This window comes from Dipodomys merriami, unplaced genomic scaffold (assembly GCF_024711535.1).
Source record: "Dipodomys merriami isolate MVZ:Mamm:240054 unplaced genomic scaffold, mDipMer1.0.p SCAF_1, whole genome shotgun sequence".
Classification (NCBI taxonomy): Eukaryota; Metazoa; Chordata; class Mammalia; order Rodentia; family Heteromyidae; genus Dipodomys; species Dipodomys merriami.
The window spans coordinates 136763510-136787638 of record NW_027202270.1 but is presented as its reverse complement, the minus strand read 5'-3'; the positions used below and the strand labels follow the sequence as shown (position 1 = coordinate 136787638).

General features: G+C 42.8%; 1 protein-coding gene across 1 annotated transcript in view; it reads right to left on the bottom strand.

The window, feature by feature from the left end:
- Kcnh5 (potassium voltage-gated channel subfamily H member 5) overlaps positions 1–3118 on the bottom strand; it is a 270939-nt gene extending 267821 nt beyond the window's left edge. Inside the window, exon 1 of the mRNA XM_070032105.1 lies at positions 2677–3118. Within this exon, the coding sequence (XP_069888206.1) occupies positions 2677–2749 (73 nt within the window). The 5' untranslated portion in view covers positions 2750–3118. The remainder of the gene's footprint in view (positions 1–2676) is intronic.
- Positions 3119–24129: the final 21011 nt, after the last annotated feature.

Here is a 24129-nt window from a genome sequence, read left to right as displayed (position 1 = left end):
CTGTGGAAGAATTATTCAATTTCTTTGCCAAGTCAAACAGAAAAGACAACTGTGGGATACTTCCACATGGATGTGTAGAGCAATGACACACTGTAATTCTAAGTTCTGAAGTCCTTGTGAGAGAAGTACTGAGACTATTGAATATTTGCCACACATAGACATGCACATACATTCAAACAAAGCTTTGGGGTTTTGAATGATGGTATTTCAAAGTTAGCCATAGGCAACGAGAGGTGGAATTTTTAAATGTCAACACAGATAAATGTGCACTCACACTTGGTGTCCTCCATGGAAAGTAACATTAAACCAATGAAGCAATTAGGAACACAACGTGTAAAAAAGATTAAGCATTCATTAAGTCAGATGTCAGATGTAAAATGGAGGAAACAGAAGCAGCTAGTCCTGGGCCTCACCGATGTTAATTTCACGCTATACCTAAAACAAAACCTATGCTAAAGAATGGATCATCATTCCAATCTGTGTAAGAAGTTTCAACCAAAGATGCTACACTGGTACGTTTCCATCCAGAGAGTCTCCTTCCTCTTTCCCTTCCCTGAGTAAAGACAAGAGAGCTTGTGAATTTTCTCTATGGCCTTCTCTGAAAAGTCCTCTTACAGACCAAATTATACAAAGGTAATATCGGAGTCTAGAAACTGCCTACCATTATAAATGTACAGGTTATATGATTATAAAATTGACAATGCATAGGAATTCACACTAGGATGGCTAAAAGCATTACAAATATTACAAGTAGGCCAGGGCCCTGTTAACTATGTTTGTTTGGGATTTGTTGTTGTTGTTTTCAATCTAACCATAATACTACTGCTCTAGACTTGCATCATGTCAGGCACTGACCAAAGTAAAAGAAATAAGTCACAGACCTCAAATTAAAGCCAAATACCACACTGGAAATTCAGAGGACATATTCCGGGATATTCATAGGCATACGGTCCTAAAACCGGAGGACATACATGCAAGCCCAGTTTTAGAGGAGACACTCATCTAAGAATCGGTGTCACCCAATCTACTAACTCGGAGGAAGCATCCTTTGGTTGGATCATTTATTATCACTCGAGTCTGCCTCTGTATTGTCCATGAGGCAGGACCTTCCTAAAACCAGGGGACATGTCTGAATCACATTTCATCCAAAGGGCCCACACAGAGTGAGTGGTGTAAGGCACCAAAATAACTATTGTTTCCATGGATGACTGAATAAACAAGGGCTCAGTGGACGGCAGGGAGTATTCCCACTGCTTTTGTTCTGAGGTTCACTCTCCTAGGTATACAGAATTGTCCTTTCTCATAACTCTCCAGGCAAAGGGCCTCTGAATAAAATGAAAGACCATTGAAGGGGGAAAAAAAAACTTTAAACTTGCTCGTGAAGTTAAAAATTACGTTAAAGAATTTCCAACACGAAGAAGATTGAGATATCAGTAAAACGAAAAGTTTATACAGCCTGATGTGTGAAATTTATAGCAGCCCACACACAAAATACATTGCGGTAGATGTGTGCATAAATGGATGGTTATTCTTTAAGACACTTTTTGAACCTTTGTTTCTGTAGCAGGGCAAAACAGCAGTTTCTGAAGGCGTCTTCCAGTTGCATTAAAAAAAAAAAAAAAACCATAGTTCCTCCCTTCCTTCTACAGTGTCTGTTGTTTAAGGCACACAAAATAGATGCTAGGGAACCAATGCACAAGGGGAAAAATGAAAAGAAACTTCACCCACAAATCTGACCCCTACAATTGCCTTCCTGTTTCCCAAGCACCGGTTCTATTTTCTAGTTAGGTTCCATTCCTACTGCTGGATTCCTAACACTGAGACCAAAAACAAAAAAGAAAGACTGACATCTGATTAAGTAGCCACTTGGACTCATTTTAAAGGAAACCCTCTTCTGCGACTAGTTCTAAGAATTTAGTCAGTGCCTGCAACCTACTAAGGCGAAAAAATTATATATATAATTTATATTATATATATATATATATAAATGTTAGAGGATGGTCCAGAAAAGATTTCTGATCAAAGCCAAATTCCAATCTACTCTCCAGAGGTACCCCCTCCCTCCCTCTCTGTCTCTCTCTCTGTCTCTCCCTCTCTGTCTCTGTCTCTGTCTGTCTCTCTCTATCTCCCTCTGTCTCTCTGTCTCTCTGTCTCTGTCTGTCTGTCCCTCTTCTCTGTCTCTCCCTCTGTCTCTGTCTGTCTCTCTCTATCTCCCTCTCTATCTCCCCCTGTCTCTCTGTCTGTCTGTCTCTCTGTTTCTCTCTGTCTCTCTGTGTCTCTCTGTGTCTCTCTGTCTCTCTGTGTCTCTCTCTGTCTCTGTCTCTCTCTGTCTCTGTCTGTCTCTCTCTGTGTCTCTGTCTGTCTCTGTCTCTGTCTCTGTGTCTCTGTCTCTCTCTCTCTCTCTCAGTCTCCCCCGCCCCCCCAGCTCCGGGTCTGGGATCTGGACAGGTGGGTGGGAGGGGGAGGCTCCCAGAAAGGAAATTCAACTAACTTTCTTCCACCGCCGCCCCCCGCCCCCTCCCACCCCGGGTCCCGCTGCGCCCGAGGCCGCCCGGGCGGGTGGGGGGCAGCGTGCGCCCCTCGCCCCCGGGAGGCCAGGCGCGGGGTGGGGGCGCCCGGGGGCGGGGCGGGGGTGCCGGGCGCGGGGCGGGGTGCGGGAGCCGCGACTCTCCTTACCACTGGAGCGCCTGACGATGTTCTCCAAAAACGTGTTCTGCGGTGCCACCAGCCCTCTCTTGCCCCCCGGCATCCTGGGTCTGGAGAGCGGCGGCCAGGATCCGCGGCGGGGGAGGGGGGGAAGCAGGAAGGGGAGGTGGAGGAGGAAGAGGAGGAGGAGGAGGAGGAGGAGACGGTGCTGGAGGGGCAGCCGAGAGAGGAGGGGGCGCGGCGGCGGCGGCGGGGTCCCCTGACGGTGTCTCCAGCCCGACCCGGATGAGGATGAGCGGCTCTGGGGAGGAGGACCAGGCAGTTCATGGTAGTAGCGCTCCCCCGGCCGCCGCTGCCCAGACAGTGGCGGTGCCGCACACGGGGCTCGGCAACTGCAGGCTCCGCCGGGCACAGTGCGCCTGCGCCGCCCCCGCGGGCGCCGCGGCCGTCCCGCCGGTGCCGCTGCTGGGGCCGCTGGAGACGCCGGTGGTGGAGATGCTGCTGCTGCCGCCGCGGCTGCTGCTGCTGGTGGTGGCGGAGATGCTGCTGCTGCTGCCGCCGCGGGCGCCCGGGAGCGGGCTCAGCATCTCCCCACACACCCCGACCCCGGCGTCGCCCCCCGTCCTCCCCGGGCCGGACGAGTGCTGTGCGCCTCCCCTGAGTCCCGTCCCTTCCAGTCCAGGTGGAGCCGGGCGCCCTCCCCTTCCCGGCGCCGGGTCTCGGAGCCCACCCGCCGCTCTCACGCCGCCAGGTCGCCGCCGCTCCCCAACTTCTCTCTCGGGGAAGTGCGTGCGCCTGGTGGCCGCGGCTCCTCGCTCTGTCCGATGGGGTGGGGGGGAGGACCCGGTGGGGTCTGAGAGGCGGGCGGCCGAGGTAGGGCGAGGCGGGGGGGGGGGGGATCACATCTCGGGGGCGCTGGCGGGTCCCGGGGCAGCGGTGCCGCTCGGCTCGCGCTCCGGCCGAGGCTACGCGCGCCGGGGAGGCACCGGCGGGGCAGCGCGCGGGGACGCGGAGCGCAGACACCTGACGCGGCTCCCGCCCCGCTCCGGGCCTCCGCTCCCCGCGCGCGCGTGCGCGCGCGCTGCCCCGCGCCCCCTCCCCGGTCCCCCGGACAGACGCGGGGGAGGAGGGGAAGCGGGTGGGGGGAGGATCGGAGCGCCTCGCTGGCACCCGCCACGACCCCGCGCCCTCGGGGCTGGAGCAGGCGCGCCGGGGAGCCTCCCCGAGGGACCCCCCTCCTTCCCAATCCCTCCCCCACACACACACACAGCAAAGTTGCAGAATAGGTTCACTGGAAGCCAGCAGGGAAGGAACAGCCTCAATCCTGCAGATCCGGAGGGAGGGAGGGGGGAGGCGGGCAGCTTGGCGTGGAAAACCAGAGAAAGCTGCGAGGTCGGGGCAGCGCGAGCCTCCGGACCAGAGACGGCTGCGGGCCCCTGAGAGGCCCCGCACAGGTGCGGGTCGGGGAGAGAGAGGTGGCAGACCGACGTGGAGAGCGAGCTGAGGCAGACCCTGGCTCTCTCCAACTAGTCCCCAGCCTCCCCGGACAACTTGTGTGCACGCGCAGATTCCAGGGCTTCGGCCCCCTACTTAGCGAACGGAGACCCTTAGGGATGGAGTCTAACCATCTGCTGTAGCAAACGGGACAACCCGCTGGAAACGCAGGTCCAAGCCTTCCTTCCCTTAGCGAGCTCCACCTGGGCCCGTGGAGAAGGGAAAGAACGCAGAAGTGGGGTAGGGGGCGGACTGATAGGGCTCCCCGCCGGGGTCAGCCATGGGTGGGTCAGCCATGGGTGGCTGGACACAGCAGCCTCGAATGGCATTGGGCCAGAGGTTGGTTAGGAGAGTGTGCCCCTTTTGTTAGGGTCAGGATGAGACTGTTCCAGGGTGAGGTAAATGCTTGAGAAATGGTGAGCGCAGCTTCCCAGCATCTCATGCGCCTCGGGAGCTGTGATGCTGTGATTTTGTACGCAGTTCCCACTCCCCTTTTACCCATCACTCGCCTGAAGATTCACGTTCTCCTTCTATATCCTCTCCCCTCTCGTCTGTCTCTCTCCTCCTCTCCCCGCCCCCCAAAGGCAATTGTCTATGGCACTGAAGTGTCCAACCAAGATCCACCCTTGTCTCCTGAAATCTCTACCAATCTGTCTAGAGCTTGGAGAGTTGACCAAGCCCAGAAGGTTAACAGGAAGCAAATGCCGCCGTTTGTTCTGCTAAGATTCTTTCTAAGGGAAAATCAAGAGACTCGGCTGAATAACACTAGGCTATTCTAGCTTTCTACCAAAGCACTGGTATTAAGGCAAGCTCATCCCAGTACGGCTAGAAAGCCTCTTAAATACATCCGGGTGCCTTTAGTTAAGTAACAAGGGACTTGGGCACAGATTGGATCTGTGTGGTTAGCTTGTCACCAGCAGGAGTCAGGGAGGTTGTTCTGAGATTTGGGGTCCTCTCTGCAGTTGCTGGAGGGGGGAGCGGTGTCAGCTGGAGGGGAACTGGAAACCCACACTATCATCCCTGCCTTAAACACACAGTGAAGTCCACCTCCTCCCTTGACCTAGCTGTGCTCAAAAGATCCTAGACTAACCAGTTGCTGGTGGGTCATGCCTGTAATCTTTGCTACTCAGGATGCTGAAATCTGAGGATTATGGTTCAAAGCCATTTGGTTCAGTCAGGAAAGTCGGTGAAATTCTTATCTCCAATTAAACACCAAAAAACTGGGAAGTGGAGCTGTAGCTCAAGTTGTAGAGCATCAGTCTTGAGTGAAAAAAAAAAATTAGGGACAATGCCACAGACCCTGAGATTAAGCCCTGGTAGCAGCATTTAAAAAAAATAAAAATAAAAACTCTGACTAATGGTTGGCTGGGGTAGAGAATAGGCAGGCTTCTTTTTTAAATATTCATATTTACATATAAATATTTCACAGATTGCTATCCTGGGCTTCTAGCATGATAGGATAATTCCATCATCACCATTAAAGGAATATTCCAAATCTATATGTTCTTTTGCACATCATCAACTACCCACATATCTCGCCTCTGGGTATTGATTTAAACATCTCAGTTTCCCAGCATTTCCCATCTAGTATAAATATCTCTGTCCCTAATCATCCCTCTGTGGGTGTATTAGCTCACACTTCCCAAAGAGGAAACTCTTTTGGACTCCATTAAGACACTGTCACACAATTACTGGTAGCATGTCCCCATTTATTTCCATCTGCAGATTTTAATTAAGATGACATTTATCCTTTTCTTCTCTGCCCTTACTAACTGTACAGCATTATTATAACTTTTGGATTCTTTTAATCACTGTAAAAAAAAAAACCCAATCAGTAGTTTTAAAAGTATGGTAAATCATTGAATTACAGGCTTTATCTGGGACAACACTTCGCTGTAGAACATCCTATACAAACTGGGATCTGCTCTCCTATCCTTTCAAATCGTAGAACATAACCTGATCTTGGGTTAGTGGAGCAACAATCAACAGCATCCTCAACCTCCGCAGCTATCCCTGGCTTCTGCAGTACAAGGGAGAAGAAAAACCCCCGGCAACAACTCCCAACAGCTTCCAATCAAAACAGCAAAGGAAAATACAGCAGCAGCAGCAGCACAGGCCTGAGCAACTTGGCCCCAGGTTGCAGCAAGGTGCCAATACAGCATTTTAAACGGGGTTTGCAGGCAGAGTCCATATGTTGTGACCAAAATGAAGGCATATAACAACTCAGGAGTTAGAAAGCTTTCAATGTCACACAAAGGGCTGCTTTTTGTAATTTCCTGGCCAAAAATTCCATTTCAAGGCAAAGCCATTTGTGCTTATCTTCTATGTCTTGAGTTTTGGAAATCAAAGAGGTGTTGCTGGTGACAACCAAGAGTTCCAAGCCCTAGAAGTGTTTGCTGATGCCAAAGACAGTATGAAAGCTAGCTGAACTGTGGGTGTGTTCCAATTGCACAGAAAGAATAAAGACAGCTAGTAACTGCTGCCCTTTTGAAAAGTCTTTAACTCCCATTTCCTTCTTTAGGAGCAGGAAAGGTTTCTTTGCCTCTATTTCAACCTTGCTTTTGAGCCATTTATCTGGAGTCTGCCTTTCCTTTCACGGTGTTCTCTTTCTGACTCCCCTCCTCTCTGTCTTTCTCTCCTTCTTGCTTTGCCATTTTACATTTGTGTGTATGCCTTTTTTCGGTTCTTTATTGGAGACACCAAGAACCTGGGCTCTTTACCTCCTCAACCACCTTCGGTAACAATACCTCCATCCTTTCCTCTTCTCTGCCCCACAGGATCTGAGTGTACACAAAGAAAAATAAAGAGGCGACACAGTGTACTAGAAGCTCAATGTTCCAACTCTATACCCAGACAGCCTGTCATTCAGTCTTGCCTCTGCTACTTATGAGACATTTAATTTCAATTTCCCAATATCTATATAATGGGGTTGTTACAAGGATGAATAGGTTCCTGTTTGAAAGCTGTTAAAAACCATCTCTGGTATGTAACAAGCACTGTGTGAGTGTGGAAGTAAATGTGCAAGCCTGCTCTTTCCCTTCTCCTTCCCCCTGCAGCAGAATCTCTAGGTCACCACTAATGGTCACCAACAATTTTTTTCTTCCTTGAAATTATTTGTAGTGGTGTGTTGGTGGCTCACACCTGCAATCCTAGCTACTGGGGAGGCTGAGATCTGAGGATTATGGTTCAAAGCCAGCCAGGGCAGGAAAGTTCATGAGACTTTTATCTCCAATTAACCACCAAAAAGCTGGAAGTAGAGCTATGGTTCAAATGGTAGAGAGCCAGCCTTGAGAGAAAAAGCTAAGGGACAATGCCCATACCCTGACTTCAAGCCCCAGTATACACACACACACACACACACACACACACACACACACACACACACTATTTCCAGTTGTGCAACTAGTGGTGATCAGCAAACTAGGAATGGAGGTGATGTGTGTCATTTCCCATGTGAGAAGAGTGAGGGCTTGATTCCCCATCATCTTCTCCCTTTGCTTTAGTGATCAAGGAATGCCAAACCCTGATCAACAATAGCTATTCACCAAAGTTATCTGGCTCTTTAGAAGACATTTTATAAGCAGAAGATAAAATCTCTGTGTTTAAGATACTGGGATTCTATGATTTGCTGCTGCTCTGTAACATATTCTATCATGACTGATAGGGGTTCTGAACTTCATTTAGGCATATTAGAAGAACAGTAATTCTCAACTTGGATTGTACATACAAATTACCTGGGGGAAGGAGGGATGTAACAGACAAAAAATCCTCAAGTCCAGGCCATAGCCCAAACGAATATTGCAGGTGATTTCAATGTCCATCAATATAAAGGACCTCTATGCTATATCCCATGAGACTAAGAGTCTCCAGGACTTAGATATTGTGTGAAGATAAAGTGATTGAGCACTTACCTACTAAACACAAAGTATTAAGACTGAATCCACAGAACCACTAAATTTTTAATGTTTTGTGTTTTTTATATCATGTATCATATATAAATTATATCAAAGATATAGATAACTATATCTATATGTATATATCAAAAAATCTTCAGTTCCCAAGAACAACCCTAATTTATCCAACTTCTGGTCTCTCCATGCTTTTAGCTACTGAACATCTCAGTAGGAAATCAGAAAACTTCTAAGTCCCATGCACCACAAATTCAAGCACTCCCAATTCAGCTCAGCCCTCTCAGTGTAGCCCCATCCTTCTATCCATTTCTAATTGGCTTTGTTTCTCTGCTTTCTCCACCTTCTCCTCTCTCTTCACAGTTCAGATATCACCCTCTTACCTCCTGGTCTCAGAAAATGACTTGCAGAGCACATGTCACACTGCTCATCCTTAGGCTCTTGGGTTCATCCATTCATTCTTCTCCTCATTCTTCCCTGCACTGCTGCTCTGGTCCCCATTCTACTTCTGCTTCTGGAAAGACCTCTTTATCTACTGGTTCCTCATTCCTCTGCACAATATTTGAGTGTTTCCTTAACTCACTGTCTCTCTCTAGTTTTTTCTGCCTCTCCCATAGCTTTACAGCCCATTTTTCTCAGAAGAGTTGTCTGCAGAGGGCACTCCATGTCTTGTTACCTAATTTCCCCTTCACCCAGTAGACTGGCTTCTACTGCACTGGACTCTGAAATTTCCTGCTTCAAGATCACTTCTTAACCTGTCAAATCCCATAAGCCATTCCCCTCCTTCATTGTACGTGACATTTGACTGATTTTCTGGAACATTCTCTTCCCTCAGAATGGTTTGGAATACTGAATGTATGAGCTCAGCATGTTAGCTAACCTGTATGTTCCTGGGTTTCCTTATCTATAAAAAGGGAAAAGTAATCATCTTCACTTAAGTAAGAAGTAAGAATTAAATGAGATGGTTCAGGTGGACCAATCTTACATGGAGTTCTCAAATGGAAAATTGGATATCCTTAAGATTTTTTTTCTCATGAACTTGCCACAAATTCATTTACCAGAAAAATGTAAGCTGGATTGCTAGATGGTTATACATACTTTTTTAAATCCTTCTTGTAATGTGCTGAACAACATTATCTAAAATCTCTAGCCAATATATGGGAGATACAAGCAGACAGGACTCCACTGATTCACGAGATCTAACCCACAGATCTTCTTCCTATAACACAGACCTCCATACCCATGAACTAACTGGCTCTCTGTATGTCATAACTCCACATACCCAAAACTAATTCATCAGCTTGCAGCCTGCCTAAATCCTCTCCTTCTGCAGTGTCCTCATCTCAGGAGTCAGGAATGTTGCCTCTACCTACCCACTTAGCCAGGTCAATAACTCCAATATTTCCTCCATGCCAACCTCATTCATTCAACCTCCAAATCACTCCAAGAAGAACTACTTCTCATTCTCTCTATTGTCATTGCTCAAGGACTGCCCTATCCACTTTCAACTGCACTCATGCAACAAGGGCCTTCTAACTTGTCTCCCTACACCTGCCTAGTCCTCTACTGCAGCTCCAAGCCCAACCCCATCATTCTCCACCCTGCCCTGCAAGTACTGAGATCCCTGAAGCAGACATCTGGTTATGACACTATTCTGATTAAATGCATCCACAATTCTCCTTACCCTCAGTGAAGGTCCAAAGAAAGCTCTTAGCCAGTGCTTTTACATCCACCCCTACCTGAGTCCTGCTTATCTACCAGATCTCAGCAGTCATCATCTCCCATGCATTCCCACATTTTCTCCCATTGCTACTCTCATTTTTTCCTTATACTTAATACTTTCTCTCCCCTTCCTCTCCATCACCACCACCACCATATTCCTTCACATCATGGATTAGATGACCCTCCAACAAGCTCTCTTTGACTGTATAGAACCTTCATGTTTCTTCTAGGGCTTTCTCTATCACAATATCTGTCTCAGTGGTGTTGAGAAAAGATGACAGGGTTGAAACCTGTGTTCCCCCTCATCAGAATTCCCACTGCTTTCTCCTTCTCAGGTGTCATCAAAAAGAAAAAGAGAGGAGTTTCCTGGAAAGAACTAGGAAAAATCATCATAATAAAGAAGTTTGTGATACACTGCCCTTGTGGCATCATCCCACTATAATGTCACTTCATAGAATAGGGGAAGTACCTAGTTAGAAATGGCTTTCATACACTTCCCCTTCTATTCTAGATAAGAAAAAAATCCTATGATAAAGGAAAGGAGAGAAATTAGAGAGGAAGCAGAGTAAGGAAAGCTGGGTGCAGTGATGTCTGCCTGTAATCCTAGTACTTCAGAGGCTAAGGCAGAAGGATTCCAAGCCTGACACCAGCTTGAACTACATATTGAGACTGTCACCAATCAGCAAACAAAAGAGCCATGAGGTTCTGTCCCCAGTCCTGTGTAGATCTCTAAATCCAGGGTTATCAAGGAAAACAAGAAAATCACTATACCTGAATTTTGGAGGGACTATGAGAGTTCCAACCATCAGTTGTTTATGCATCTGTTCTTTCCTTAGGAGCGTGCATGAGCTGCTGTTCCATTCAGCGAGCTGGGGAGGTGCTATGGATTCTCTACCGCATACTCTACATTTGATAAAGGGCAATCTAATATGGTTGCAAGCCCATCTGTTGCATCACAAACCACCCCTCCTGAATAGGGTACCAGTTTTTTTAGACACAGTGCACATCGCCCCAGTGCCCATAGACTACCTGAACCAAGTGTACTCCAAGAACCAAAGGCTAAGAGTAAATCACAACACATCAAAGTTCTCTACAGAAAAACAGGTGGGATCCAGTTATTGTTCAAATTACATCAACTGAGGTGTCTAGAAAGTGGGGTCTGGAGCTCCGGAGAGCAGCTTTCATGCCTTCCACACAAATTCTATGGTCATTCTAGTAGATTCTAGTTCTAACCTTGAAGAAAAATAAAGAGTGAAGTTAAAAAGGGATTCCAAGGAAGAGTCTTACCACAAAGAATTATGTTATTTTCTATTTGCAGTATGAAGTCCTGTGGTTAAGACTGGCCCAAAAGCTGGGCACAGGTGGTTCACATCTGTAATCCTAGCTACTCAGAAGCCTGAGATCTGAGGATCATGGGTCAAAGCCAGCCCAGGCAGAAATGTCCATGAGACTCTTATCTCCAATTAACCACCAGAAAGCTGGAAGTGATGCTGTAGCTCAAAGTAGTAGAGCAGTAGTCTTGAGCAAAGAGCTCAGGGACAACTCCCAGGCCCTGAGTTCAAGCCCCATGACTGACAGAAAAAGAAAAACAAATTGTCCAAGGCTGAGAATGTGGCTTTGTGGTCGAGTGCTTGCCTAGCATGCATGAAGCCCTGGGTTCAATTCCTCAATACCAGATAAACAGAAAAGCCAGAAGTGACACTGTGGCTTAAGTGGTAGAGTGATAACCTTGAGCAAAAGAAACTCAGGAACAGTGCCTAGGCCCTGAGTTCAATCCCAGGACTGGCACAAAAGATAAAGGGGTGGTCCAAAGAAAGGTCTCTTGTAGCCAGAGCATCCTTGGTATGTTAATATAATGTAAGGGTCAACCCTACACATCATCTTTGGGGAAATCAAGCCACATCTTCCCTGACTATAGGGTTCTTAAAAACAAAATAACAACAAAAAAAATGCATCTCATTCCCAAAGTGAACAAATGGCTCTTATGCTACAAAAAAAAAAATCAAAATGGCTCAAATATATAAGCCTGGGTCAGTTAAAAAGGAGTTTCTGTTTCAAAGATATGTATGAGCCAAAAAGAAAACAGAGACTCAGGAAGTTAGAGAAGTGAACTCAGCTCACATCAAGAAAGGACAGCATGCAGTCACTCACATCACTCCTTGGACATGAGCCAGAACCGACATCATAGAGGGATAGAGGAAAGAAAGGAGGAACACTGGGGTGAGCAGCTCTGTGCTCAGCTTTGCATTACATGCTCATCAGAAGCAATTACTAATCTTCACAACTTACCAAGGTAAACAGTACTTACTACCGCATGACAGGTGAGAAAACTGAGACTCAAGAAGTCAATAATGCTGCCTGAAGTCATGCCTCCCATAGGCAGCAAAACCATCATTCAGATTCAGGACTGTCTAGCTCCAAAGCCTTCATCCTATAGGTTGGTTTCAATGGAAGTGGACAGCAAGCAGTCCAATCCCAGCATCCAAAGTGACAGTGATGAATTGGACTCCAGGCAGAAGTGGAACATGACAGAAAGCTGTAGACAGTGGTAGTATCTGTGGTCAGGTGGAGGGAATGATCAGAGAAGGGTCAGTGGGAATGTAAGTGGAAGAGGACAATATGTTTAATTAGAGGCAACATCCTAGCAGATGGCTGGGGGTGGAATCAAGGACAAGTGCAGTTACAGAGAAAAGGACTGGTTTGGCTAAAGCCAGGGCACCACCAGTCATAGTTTGCAACCTAAGGTCAAACCCTAAGGTGAAGCAGAAGCTCCATGGTTTGAATGTGCATAGGAGAAAAGACATGAGAGAAAGGGAGAGAAGGAAATTCAGTTCAACAAGCTGCAAACTTCTGGCAACTCATCCAAAGTCACAGGGCCTTGGTGGAAACATACCTCCTTAGACACAAAGACATCTTCAACCTCTAAGTGGGGGTTAAGCCTGAAGGCTCAAAGCTCCAAGGCCTCCAAGAAAAACAGAAACAACAAAACCAACAGACTATCTCTTGGAAGCCTTCTATGTGCTTGGCTCTATGCTTCAATCCAAAGGTGCATTGGTGAGAAAGACACATGCAGCCCTACAAGTTCTGTTACCCCTTCAGCCTGGTGTTTTGCTGGTCAATTGGAGATGGAGTCTCTCAGAGTTTCCTGCCCTGGCTAGCCTCAAATTGCCATATTCTAGATCTCAAGACTCCTGCACAGCTAGAACTACAGGCATGAGCAACTGGTGCCCAGATCAAATAGTTTTAAGACAGGAGAAAAAAAATAGAAGCTGAAATCAAATAAGAAAACAAGAGTAGACGCCCATGAAAGTCTCTGTGGAGGGAATATTTAAGTTGTAACCAGACAAAGCAGCCTGTCTCAGGTAGAAAAAAACTTCAGGATGTTTGGGGGAATTGAAGAAAGTGGGAGGGGTGGGACTAGGACAGAAACAGAGAGAGAAAATTATTCAAAATGATGTTGAGCGATAAAGTGCCCTTTCATTTGGGACTTGTAAAAGAAAGCCAGGAATGAGAACTTTTCCTTGAAATCAGAGTTTCAAGGGGAGTAACTAAGGTATTATAAGGTGAGCTATGGTTTGATCTCCTAATGTGGTAGGCAGTCATTTTTATTGTTAATATGAAATTGATTTTTTTTAAAACACAATTTCGTTACAGATCTATATTATTAAATGTTAAAGTAAAATTTCACTCAAACAGATTTTTAGTTTCAAGCACCAAGAAACCTTGTTGATATTAATAACTAGATAGGAACAAAGATTAGATAAGATATGAATACTGCCATGGTCATATCACTCAATTATTGTATGGTATTACCTCTATGTGAGGTCACTATGTGAAGAAGTACGAATGAAGGAGGGAAGAGAGGCCTGTGGCATCACCCTGGTAAGGAGAAAATGGACAGTGGAGACAGGAAGGAAAGGGAAGATTGGAGTATACATTTTAAAGATAAAATTAGCAGTGAGTATAGGTAATAGAGAATCCATGTGGAAAGACAGAGACAAAGAGACAGAGACCAAGTCTAGAGATAGATACACAGGTAGCCCCATTCCCGGCTTTAGCTGTTGGATAGACAATGGTGTTATTGAGTAAGGTGGAAGAGAGCACTAGGGAAAGATGTATTCTAAGAGAATTATCAATGTAGATATATGAATATTTTGATATGTGATATCAAAATAGATAAGTCAAAACACTGAAGATAATTTGATAGTTGAATCTAGACTTTACAAGGAAAGGTTTAGTTTCCTGAGAGCAGATGAGTGTGTCCTCATCAAGAGAAGTCTACAAAGATGTCCTCATGAGGCATCTTTGGGACCCCTGGACCTCCAATTCCTCCTGTACCCATTCCACAAGGGCACTCAAAGGGTATGCTTTTGTATCAGTCAGTCTTACCACCTTCTTCCTCCTCCTCCTCCTCCTCCTCCTCCTCCTCCTCCTCCTCCTCCTCCTCCTCCTCCTCCTCCTCCTCCTCCTCCTCTTCCTCCTCCTCTTCCTATTCTTCTTCTCTTCCTCTCCTTCATATTAGGGCTTGAATCAGGGTAAGCAATCACACCACCTCTTGACCCATATTCCCAGCCTTTTAAAATTTTTAGTTTAACTTTTAAATAAATAGGTCTCACACTTTATGCCTGAGCCAGCCTTTGACTAGTCTTCCTACCTCTGCTTCCTGTGTAACTAGATCCACTGTGCCAGGACCTGTTTTGTGTTTGGTATGTAAAGAGATTAAAAGTAGAAAGAGAACAATGAGACAAGAACCACAACAAAAAAGACTCAAGTCCTCACAGCACTCTCCACATGAGGAAAACACGGACACCATCCATGAGTAGAAGTTAGGCTAAATAAAAGAAATGTGAGTCTGCTACGTGAAAATGCTACTATAAATCTACATTTATTTTATTTTCTAATATGAAGTGGGGAAAAGATTTCATATTAGAAAAAAACAGCATGTCATGTAAATCAGGACAATTTTTTGATTTGGTCAGGGAGGAAAGAACTGATAACCATATTGTTATCACTACCTAGAAAAATTAATATATATATATATGCACATACATACATATACATATGTATAGTGGTCACTTTGGGCAGGGGCTTTTTCTTTCTTCCTTCCTTCCTTCCTTCCTTCCTTTCTTTCTTCCTTTCTTTTATTTTGTCAGTCCTGGGGATTGAACTCTGGGCTTGAGCGCTATCCCTGAACTCTTCAGCTCAAGGTAAACACTACCACTTGAGCCACAGCACCACTTCCGGTTTTCTAGTGGTTTACTAGAAATGAGAGTCTTACGGACTTTCCTGCCCAGGCTGGCTTTGAACCATGATCCTCAGATCTCAGCCTCCTGAGTAGCTATGATTACAGGCGTGAGCCACCAGCACCCAGCGGGTAGGGGCTTCTGAGAGGTTAAGTTCTACTTCTTTTTCATACCTGAATGTATCTCCAGGTTCTTTTTACTCTAAACACCCATTTCTATATGTATATACATTCACTTCTGCTTTTAAAATAAGAAAGAATAAACAGACCATTTTCATAGGAAGACAGACAAATGACAGTCTGGAAACTTCAGGTGGTAACTGGAAAGAGTCGGGCTGGCAGCTGGCTGCTCTGCTATGATTAAAACATAGCTGTGTTTATTCAACAAACATTCCCCACACACTTACTCCTGGGCTGCACTCTGGTCAGGTGATGAGTAAACCAATGAATCATCTTAGTCCCTGACCTCTGTATATTTTCTCACAATTCTGAAAGCTGGAAGCCCATGGTCAAGGTACCCCAAATGCTGGGTTTGTTCTTAGCCATCTCTCCTCTCTTTAGCTAGTATCTGACTAGCCTTTTCTTTGCCTTCACATGATCTGTATTATGTACATGTCTGTGCACTGATTTTTCTCTTTGATTTTTTTATCTTCTTTATTTTTATTTTTTGGCAGTATCTTCATAAAAAGATGCTAGTCAGATGCAGTCACAACCTTAGGGCTGCAGTTTAATTTGTACCTTTCTTAAAGGTCCTGCCCTCAAATATAATCATCTGAGTTATTAGGGCTAAAACCTCAACATATAAATTGGAGGAGGGAGACACAAAATCCACAAAATTAAACCTGTGGTAAGATTCCTATTTATTTTGTGATTTGTTATTGATATCACAATTTTCTATGTGAGAGCTGAACTAGATATTCAAAAGAAGATTTTAAAAATAAGAATGATCATATAAAGAAAACTACTCTCTGTATTCTTATAAAGTAGTTGGGTACTATCTAACTATATAACTATAACTATAACTATATATATATATAACTATATAACACATTTACTTTTATTATCATTTACCTCCAAAATAACAAAACCAACAAAATACAGAGAAGAAATTTTCATGCAGACATCTATACAACTTAGAATAGCTGCACTTGGAATGGTTCATTTCAAAACCATTTTCAAAACTCTATTCTGTTTAACAACCTACCCACCACCCCCTAAAATCAGTTTATTTTATGTTTGACAAGGTAAATCAGGCTTCAGTAACATCAGGTGTTAAAATGTTGAAACTACTCATAAGATTGACAACTATTTTTATATATATCATGTTCATAAAATCTACTGGCCTTGTTCAGGATGCTGGAAAATCATTCTGCTTTAAAGAATATCCCATGTAGAAGGGATCAGAAAGTACCTCTTAGTTGGGGGTGGGGGGAAGGAGGGGAGGGTTTCCCAAGAGTCTTAATTGAGCAAACACCTAATATAACCTAGGGATAGATGGCAACAAAAGTTATATGAAAGAAAATGACTCTACATAATTTGAAAGCTTCCCTGCTTCTCAACAAGAGTCAAGAAAATGCAGGCAACATGTCTTCTATAGTACACATGCAAAACAAGGTCCACTCTCATGCCCGCTCCATTCCCTTTTGTCCAAGAGTCTACCTGAAAACTGAAGAGAACCAGCGAGGCTGCCAACAAATATCAGTGTTTCTCATCACAGTGACAGGAAGGCAGGCATTGATCCACAGATGTACAGTGAACGTTTGTTCCTTCTGGGAAATGTACCCCCCCATTGCTTCCTACCCCCCAGATTCCGTTAGCAACACCCATCTCTCAGTCTTGGGGATGTGGTGTGGGCTTTCTTGAGCCTTCTGCTCCAGGAAAGAAGTCTGCATATGGTCAAGTCCATCAGCATGTTCTATCCACCTTGACTGCCATTCATTTAAACATGAGTTCATTCATTAGGACCAGAGAGAGGTGAAAATATTTTACTAAACATTTTTGGGAAAGAGAAGCTTTCTCCCTCTTCCCTAGTGGATAATGAAGTGGAAAAAAATATTAAGGCAGCCCTTCTGTGACCTGAAAGGGAAGGCTGAGGTTACCAGGGCTCCAGAGAGGGAGATTCAAACCAAACCCCATGACCTTAGCATTTACAGCTCAGTGTGCTCTTAGTGTCCAGATGCTTCCCTTGAATCCCTTGAAGGTTCACGATAGTCTGCATTATGTTTTCTATCACTTGTAGCCAAGAGACTTCTAACAGATTTAACTGGGGGAAAGATAAAGGAAAGAAGTGCTAAAAAGGTTAACCAGACGCAGAGAGTTCACAAGGGGAAAATCGTTCACACCCTGTGAAAAGGGATGCAATGGTCCAATAATAACCAAAGAACCACCCCCTTCCCAATCCCCCCAAATTTTAAACTGGGATCATTCTACTCAAAGTTGTTATTCCCACCTCTCCTCTTGGATAGACAGTTCTCTTTTGTTGGTATTGTTATTTGGGGGTGGGGAAGGGCAGCTTTTGTTTTATTTTACTGTTGTTTTTGTTTTTGTTTTTTGCTGATCATGGGGCCAGAACTCTGGGCCTGGGGGCTGTCCCTCAGCTCTTCAGCTCAAGGCTAGCGCTCTACCACTTGAGCCACAGCACCACTTCCTTTACTGTTGTTTTGATAGGCCCTTGCTAACTTTTTCATGGGCTGGCCTTAAACTATAATCTTCCAGCTCTCTTCTTTTTTCTCATGTAGCTGAAATTACAGGGATGAGCCACCTCACCCAGTTCGCAAGGTTAATTTTCAATTATTTATTTCATAAACTCCCCTAGCAAAGATATAATCCCAGGATTATTTTCTCTTCTTCTAGCCCATTATCATCAGTTGACACTTGATCATTTTGAAATAATTGAGAACATAACTTTCAAAGTTACAAATGGAACTACTTTTCTCAAAAAGAAAAATAAGTTCTTTGTGAATGAGTTTATAATCTCATTTGCCTGCATAAGCCTTTGGAGAAGATTGTAATATTCTAATTTTACATTCTAATAAAGTTAGGTGATTCAAAGAGGGTACATAGCTTACCCTGTAAGCAAGCTGTAGAATTGAGATTCCAGCTCAGGTCTCATTAATAAATCTGCAGTTTGGGGTTGTTTATTCATTGTATATTGTTTGTGTGTCACTATGTTAAGCAGTGGAAATACAAAAGGAAATTGTTACAAGGCTCTCTCCCCAAGGAGTTTACAGTCCCAGACTGCTTTTACAGAGCAATGGACAAAGTTGGATAGGGATGTAAAAGATAGGCCTGGGAGTAAAAGAAAGGCTTCATAAACCATGGTGGTGCTGGAAGCAAAAACTGAGTGATTGAAGAAGAAACAAATATCAAAGTAGAACACATAGCGCTGCGGAGAAGGAAAGAATGAAGGAAAAAGAGATGGAAGGAGGAGAATCAGAAGAGAAGGAAGAGGGGAAGAAAGAAGAGGAGGGGAAGGGAGTAGAGAAGAAAAGAGGAAGGAATGAATTAAAGAGGAATGAAGAAAAGAAGGAAGGAAGGAAGGAAGGAAGTCTCACATTAAAGGGATGGCTAATGGGAAATTGAAATAGATGATAGCTGTAGTTGATGTACTCTAAACTGTAATAATAACCCTTGACATTAGAACCATTGGTCTACAATAATGATTTGGAAGGAAGGAAGGAAGGAAGGAAGGAAGGAAGGAAGGAAGGAAGGAAGGAAGGAAGGAAGGAAGGAAGGAAGGAAGGAAAGGAGAGAGGAGGAGGGAGGGACTGTAGGAAGAAAGAAAGGAAGGGCTGGATGAACAAACAAAAAGGAACAAATAAAGGAAGGGAAAGAAGCTACCTGAAAAGTCTGCACACCAAGTATTATTCTCTGTGGCTGAAGAACCTGGGATAGGCATGGGCAAAAGAGGAGGAATGGAAATAAAACTGGAAAGGTCCACTATGTGGAGAAGAGAGGTGTGTAAAATCTTAACACTTGGTGTACACTCTGACTCTTTTAAAGCAGGTTTGGAGTGACTTTAAGCAGTGCTATTGTTTTTACTATTGTTATTATTTTTGGAAGAACCAATATGACAGTGAAATTGGAACAAGTTCTAAATAGAAATCATGGGGCTATTAAAGCTATAGTGGCATATTGCCAACAGGAAAGAATATGATTCTCTTTGCAAAAGAGGAGAGAAAGCAAAAGTTGGTATTGTATATGTTTTCTGCTTTGAAACTTGGAAAGCAAACTGTAGAGTTTTGGAAAACATTCTTGAAGAAAGGAATATTCAACACTTACTGGAAATTTTCAAATGTGAAGGTTTTTGCCAACTTTAAAAGTAGCCCTCTGATGGTAGACAAAATAGGTGTCAATTTATGGCTCATTTAATTTAAGTGGCTAGAATAGTTCTGTGTTAATCTACCCATGTAGGCAGAACTTTGAAAAAAAATTGTAGAGTTAGTGCGTGACTTCCTGTGCCCTGCAATCTCTTCTGTATTGGATCCCCTTTTCTTTAGTATATCTAAACCCAATGAACAATTCAATGTCCTAATGCAGATGTTAAAACAGGAAATGTTGCTATCTCCATCACTGAATGAAAACACAGTTACTTCCAACACCAACATTTAATAATAGTGACTTTGGTATGATTATAAATTCTCAGAGAGTGTCATTCTGAGAGATAACAAGTTACATAACTAATAAATGTCACTGATGCATATTTTAAAATGAAGACATTGTAGCCCTGGAAAGTAATTAGATTAATTTAAAAAATGAGCTTGAGACCTAAGTTAAAATAATGTTCAATATTTTTAAAAATGAGGCAATTTTCTTTAAAGTCTCTGGTAATCCAAATGAGTATGTTCACAATGGGGTAGACTGGAAAGCCATAAATGTGGGCCATGGAATTGAATCATGTGGCTGGGTCTTACTCTTTTTATTTGCCTGCTACGTGAGCATAGGTATATTTCTTGTCTTAGATAATACTGCTTACTACACAGGAGTTTTAGAGGGCTAAAAGAGATTTCACATGTAATCAATGCTTCATGAACACATCATGTCATGCATACATATTGGTTCTTCCTTCAAGAAAGGACTTAAACTCTGAAACACAAATAAAATGAACACAGCATGGTCTCTGGCCATCAAGAGTTTGCCAGGGAGTAAAAGTGCCAACACATGAGCAGAAGATAATAACAATTCATCTCAATAAATACTCATCACTTGTCTAGTATATATAAGCTGTTGTTTCAAGCGCTGGAGGGAAAACACTATACACTCACTGAATTTATAACTCCTTATTACATTATGGCACAGTTTATTATGAAGCTCAATAAACAGTGCTTTTGAAATACAGTGTGATGTGCTATGCAGCATTCATCACTGTGACAAAATACCAGAGATAGCCACTTCTAAAAAGAAAAGGTTTATTTTGGCTCATGGATTCCATTTGTGTTTGGTTGGCCCTTTTGCTTTGGGCCTGAGGAAGCACAATACATCATCATGGTAACATGTGGATGAGAAGCCTGTTCACCTCATGACAGCTAGGAAGCTCAGAGACAAACAGGAAAGACAAAAGGGCCTGGATGCCGACATCTTCTCTTCAATGGTGCATCCCTAATGGCCTAAACCCTTTGCACCAGACCCCACTTTTTCAAGGTTCCACCACCTCCCAATAGCACCATAGATTGAGGAGCAAGCTTTAAAAACATGGGCCTTTGCAAGACATTCAAGATCCAAACTATAGTCAGCTGGAAGAAGTTACTGTTAGCAGATGGAGAGGAGATACTCAAGGAGAACCTCATGAATAGGCATAAAATATGGATGTTAGAGCTGGGCACCGGTGGCTCATACCTGTAATCCTAGCCAATGAGGAGGCTGAGATCTGAGGATCTTGGTTCAAAGCCAGCCCAGGCAGAAAAGTCCATGAGACTCTCAACTCCAATAAACCACTAGAAAACCAGAAGTAGCTCTGTGGCTCAAGTGGTAGAATGCTCACCTTGAGCTGAAGAACTCAGGGATAGCTCCCAAGCCCAAAGTTCAAGCCCCATGACCAATAGTAGTAGTAGTAGTAGTAGTAGTAGTAGTAGTAGTAATAATAATAATAATAATAATAATAATAATAATAATAATAATGTGGACGTTAAAGGATGGGCAGGATTTCAGCATATCAAATAATGTATGGTCAAGGGTTGTCTAAAAGGGCCTTCATTATGCAAACCTTGCATATTACAAGGAAACAACTAATCCATCTCAGGCTCTAGGATATAACACCTGGGAAATGCCCTGTTGGACAAGATTATCCCTGTATTCAGGCTTTGACCATGCTAGGCAGTTGATGCTAACAATGTGATTTATGGTAAAGACTGTGAACCATGGCTGTATCAATTTTACCTTTAGAGTTGCCAGAGGCTGAGTGGCTAAGGTAGACCTGGGTGGTCCATGTCTACATGACAAGCCCACAATAAAAATCTCTGCACACCTAGGCTCAAGTGGGATTTCCTAGTTGCTAATTCTCCATCCAGGTCCACACACAGCAATGATAGAAGAGATAAGCATCTCCATGTCAAACAACCAGGACCTTCAATCAAGATGGGCAGGATTTCACCATTTTAAGTAAGAGATAAAGGGTAATCTTTTTGTAACAGGCACTTAGGTATATACCCTCCAAATCTTAAGTCCCCCCCCAAACTGTAAATTTGTTGCTTTTTACAGTCTCAAGATTAGAAGTGACTATTAAGCACCAGGACAAACAGATCTATAGACACTATTGATCAATTTCTAACGTGAACAGATATAATATGCTCATAATTTTTAATTATTTAAAATTTTGTACAATATTTACATCAGGCTTTGTTAACTTCAAATATTGCTTTTGTAACTATTACATATAAATTTGAGTGCTTTTTCCATTTTTACTTTAAAGTTTGTAGTATTTTTTCCCATCATTCTTATTTTAAAGTTTATGGTTTTATGTATTATCCACAGGATGAAATCTTTTTAATCACTGGGATAACTATTCTCAAATACTGATATAGTTGTGTTTTGTGATTTAAAAAGCATCTGATGTGAATGAAGATTTGTATATGAATGAAATATACATTACAACTCAATAAGTTGGATCTGAGTCTATACCCAATAGAATCAAAGTCACCTTACAATAGAAATGCCTACATACCTAGATTTATCACTGTATTGTTCACAGTAACCCAGCTATGGAATGGAATCCGCCTAGTTGGCTGTGCATCAATGCATAGCTGGAATTAGTATAAGATACATACAATCGAGTTTTACTCAACCATAAAGAATGTAATTCTGTATCTGTAGAAAAATGGATCTGCATGTTAAGTAAAATAACCCCGTCTCAAAGGAAAAAAGCTAGTCTCACAAAGTATCACATGTCTCTTGTATGCAATGAAGGGGAACATGAGAGTAAAAGGGGACTTTTAGGGATGAGGCCAGAGAGAGGGACAAGAGAAAGTAATAGTGATGGTGAATATGATCAAAGTCTATTAAATGCATGTGTGGATATGTTATATTGCCATCTTCCCTTTGTCAATGAAAAAAATTTGAACAGTTTAATTGGGCAAGCCTGTCCATAACTAAATTATGTCCTTAGGTATAGAATTTATGACTTTTGCTTTATGTGACACTAGTACCTGTTAGTACAATAAGATCAGGTATGATAGAAGAAAGATTGAGCTAAATGTTCTCCTTTTAGTGTGCTCAGCAAATATTGAGTGAATGAATGAGCTCATGAAAGTGAATAACTGTTGAATAGATGAATAGATAAATGAAGGGAAAATTAGAAATATACTTTGGAAGAAAAACAATATGGAACTAATTATAGGACTTCAACACAGTATGATTATCTACAAAATAACATATGTAAGAGAAAAATGTGTCTTCATAAATATGGCAATTGCACAAAACAAATAACCAGGAAATACATTTTCTTGTTTATCTTTATGACGATACAAACCTAACTGATCAATTTATGTTTCAATTTTACCTCATCAAATTGACTTGGAATTTCAAGAGACACCAAATAACTTCATGGATATCATGGCTTTGATGATGACTTCTACCACACTGGAAGAGTGAGTTCACAGAAAGGTAGGAGTGGTTGTGTGTAATCTTGAGTCTGGGAAGACTTCCAAAGTCTGACACTAAAGGCAGATCATGCAAAAATGGATTTGCGTATCTGCCTATAATAAACAAATTTCTACATTTTCAAAGATGACTTTTACTGCTTTAATTTACAACATAAAATTATGCACAAATATATGATAGATGTAATTCATATTCTTGTATGTGTGTGTATGCACATGTCAGTGCTGAGGCTTGAGCTTAGGACCTCACACACTTGCTCTACTTTCCCACTCAGGGCTGGGGCTCTACCATTGTAGCCACACCTCCAGCCTGACTTTTTGCTGATTAATTAGAGATAGGGATCTCTCAGACTTTTCTGACCAGGATAGATTTGAACTATGATCTCTCAGGTCAGTTTCCCGAGTAGCTAGGATTAGGTGTGAGCAACTTGCACCTAGCTAATATTCTGTACATATGAAAAAGTTATTACAAATCAGTAGGCAGGTATAAACATTCACTAATATGGGATAATTTACAAGATTAATTCACAAAAAATGCCTTTTTAATGTAGTAATATGATGACCATAGTTATCAGAGAAATTCAAGTTACCAATATTTATACTTGCTTTTATTTGTCAGATTAACTACCATATCTTTAGTTTATAAAAGTTCCTCTTAATTCCAGAATATAAAAATGGTCTTCTACTTATTTCTGGTAATCATCATGAGTAATAGTTTTAATGCATCAAAATCATTATTGTAGACCAATGCTTCTAATGTCAAGGGTTATTATTTCAGTTTAGAGTATATCAACTACAGCTATCATCTATTTCAATTTCCCATTGGCCATCCCTTTAATGTGATACTTTATTGCGTAACCATATAAAACATAATGTTTAACTTGTATTTCTTTTGAAATTTACTGAATTGTTCGAGTATACAGTATTAATATAGATGTTCATTTGAAAACAGTTACAGAGGATGAAAACAAAAACATGCCAAGAAGTTCTTGAGAGTAACTCCTGAGATCTGAGGGTCTTGTGA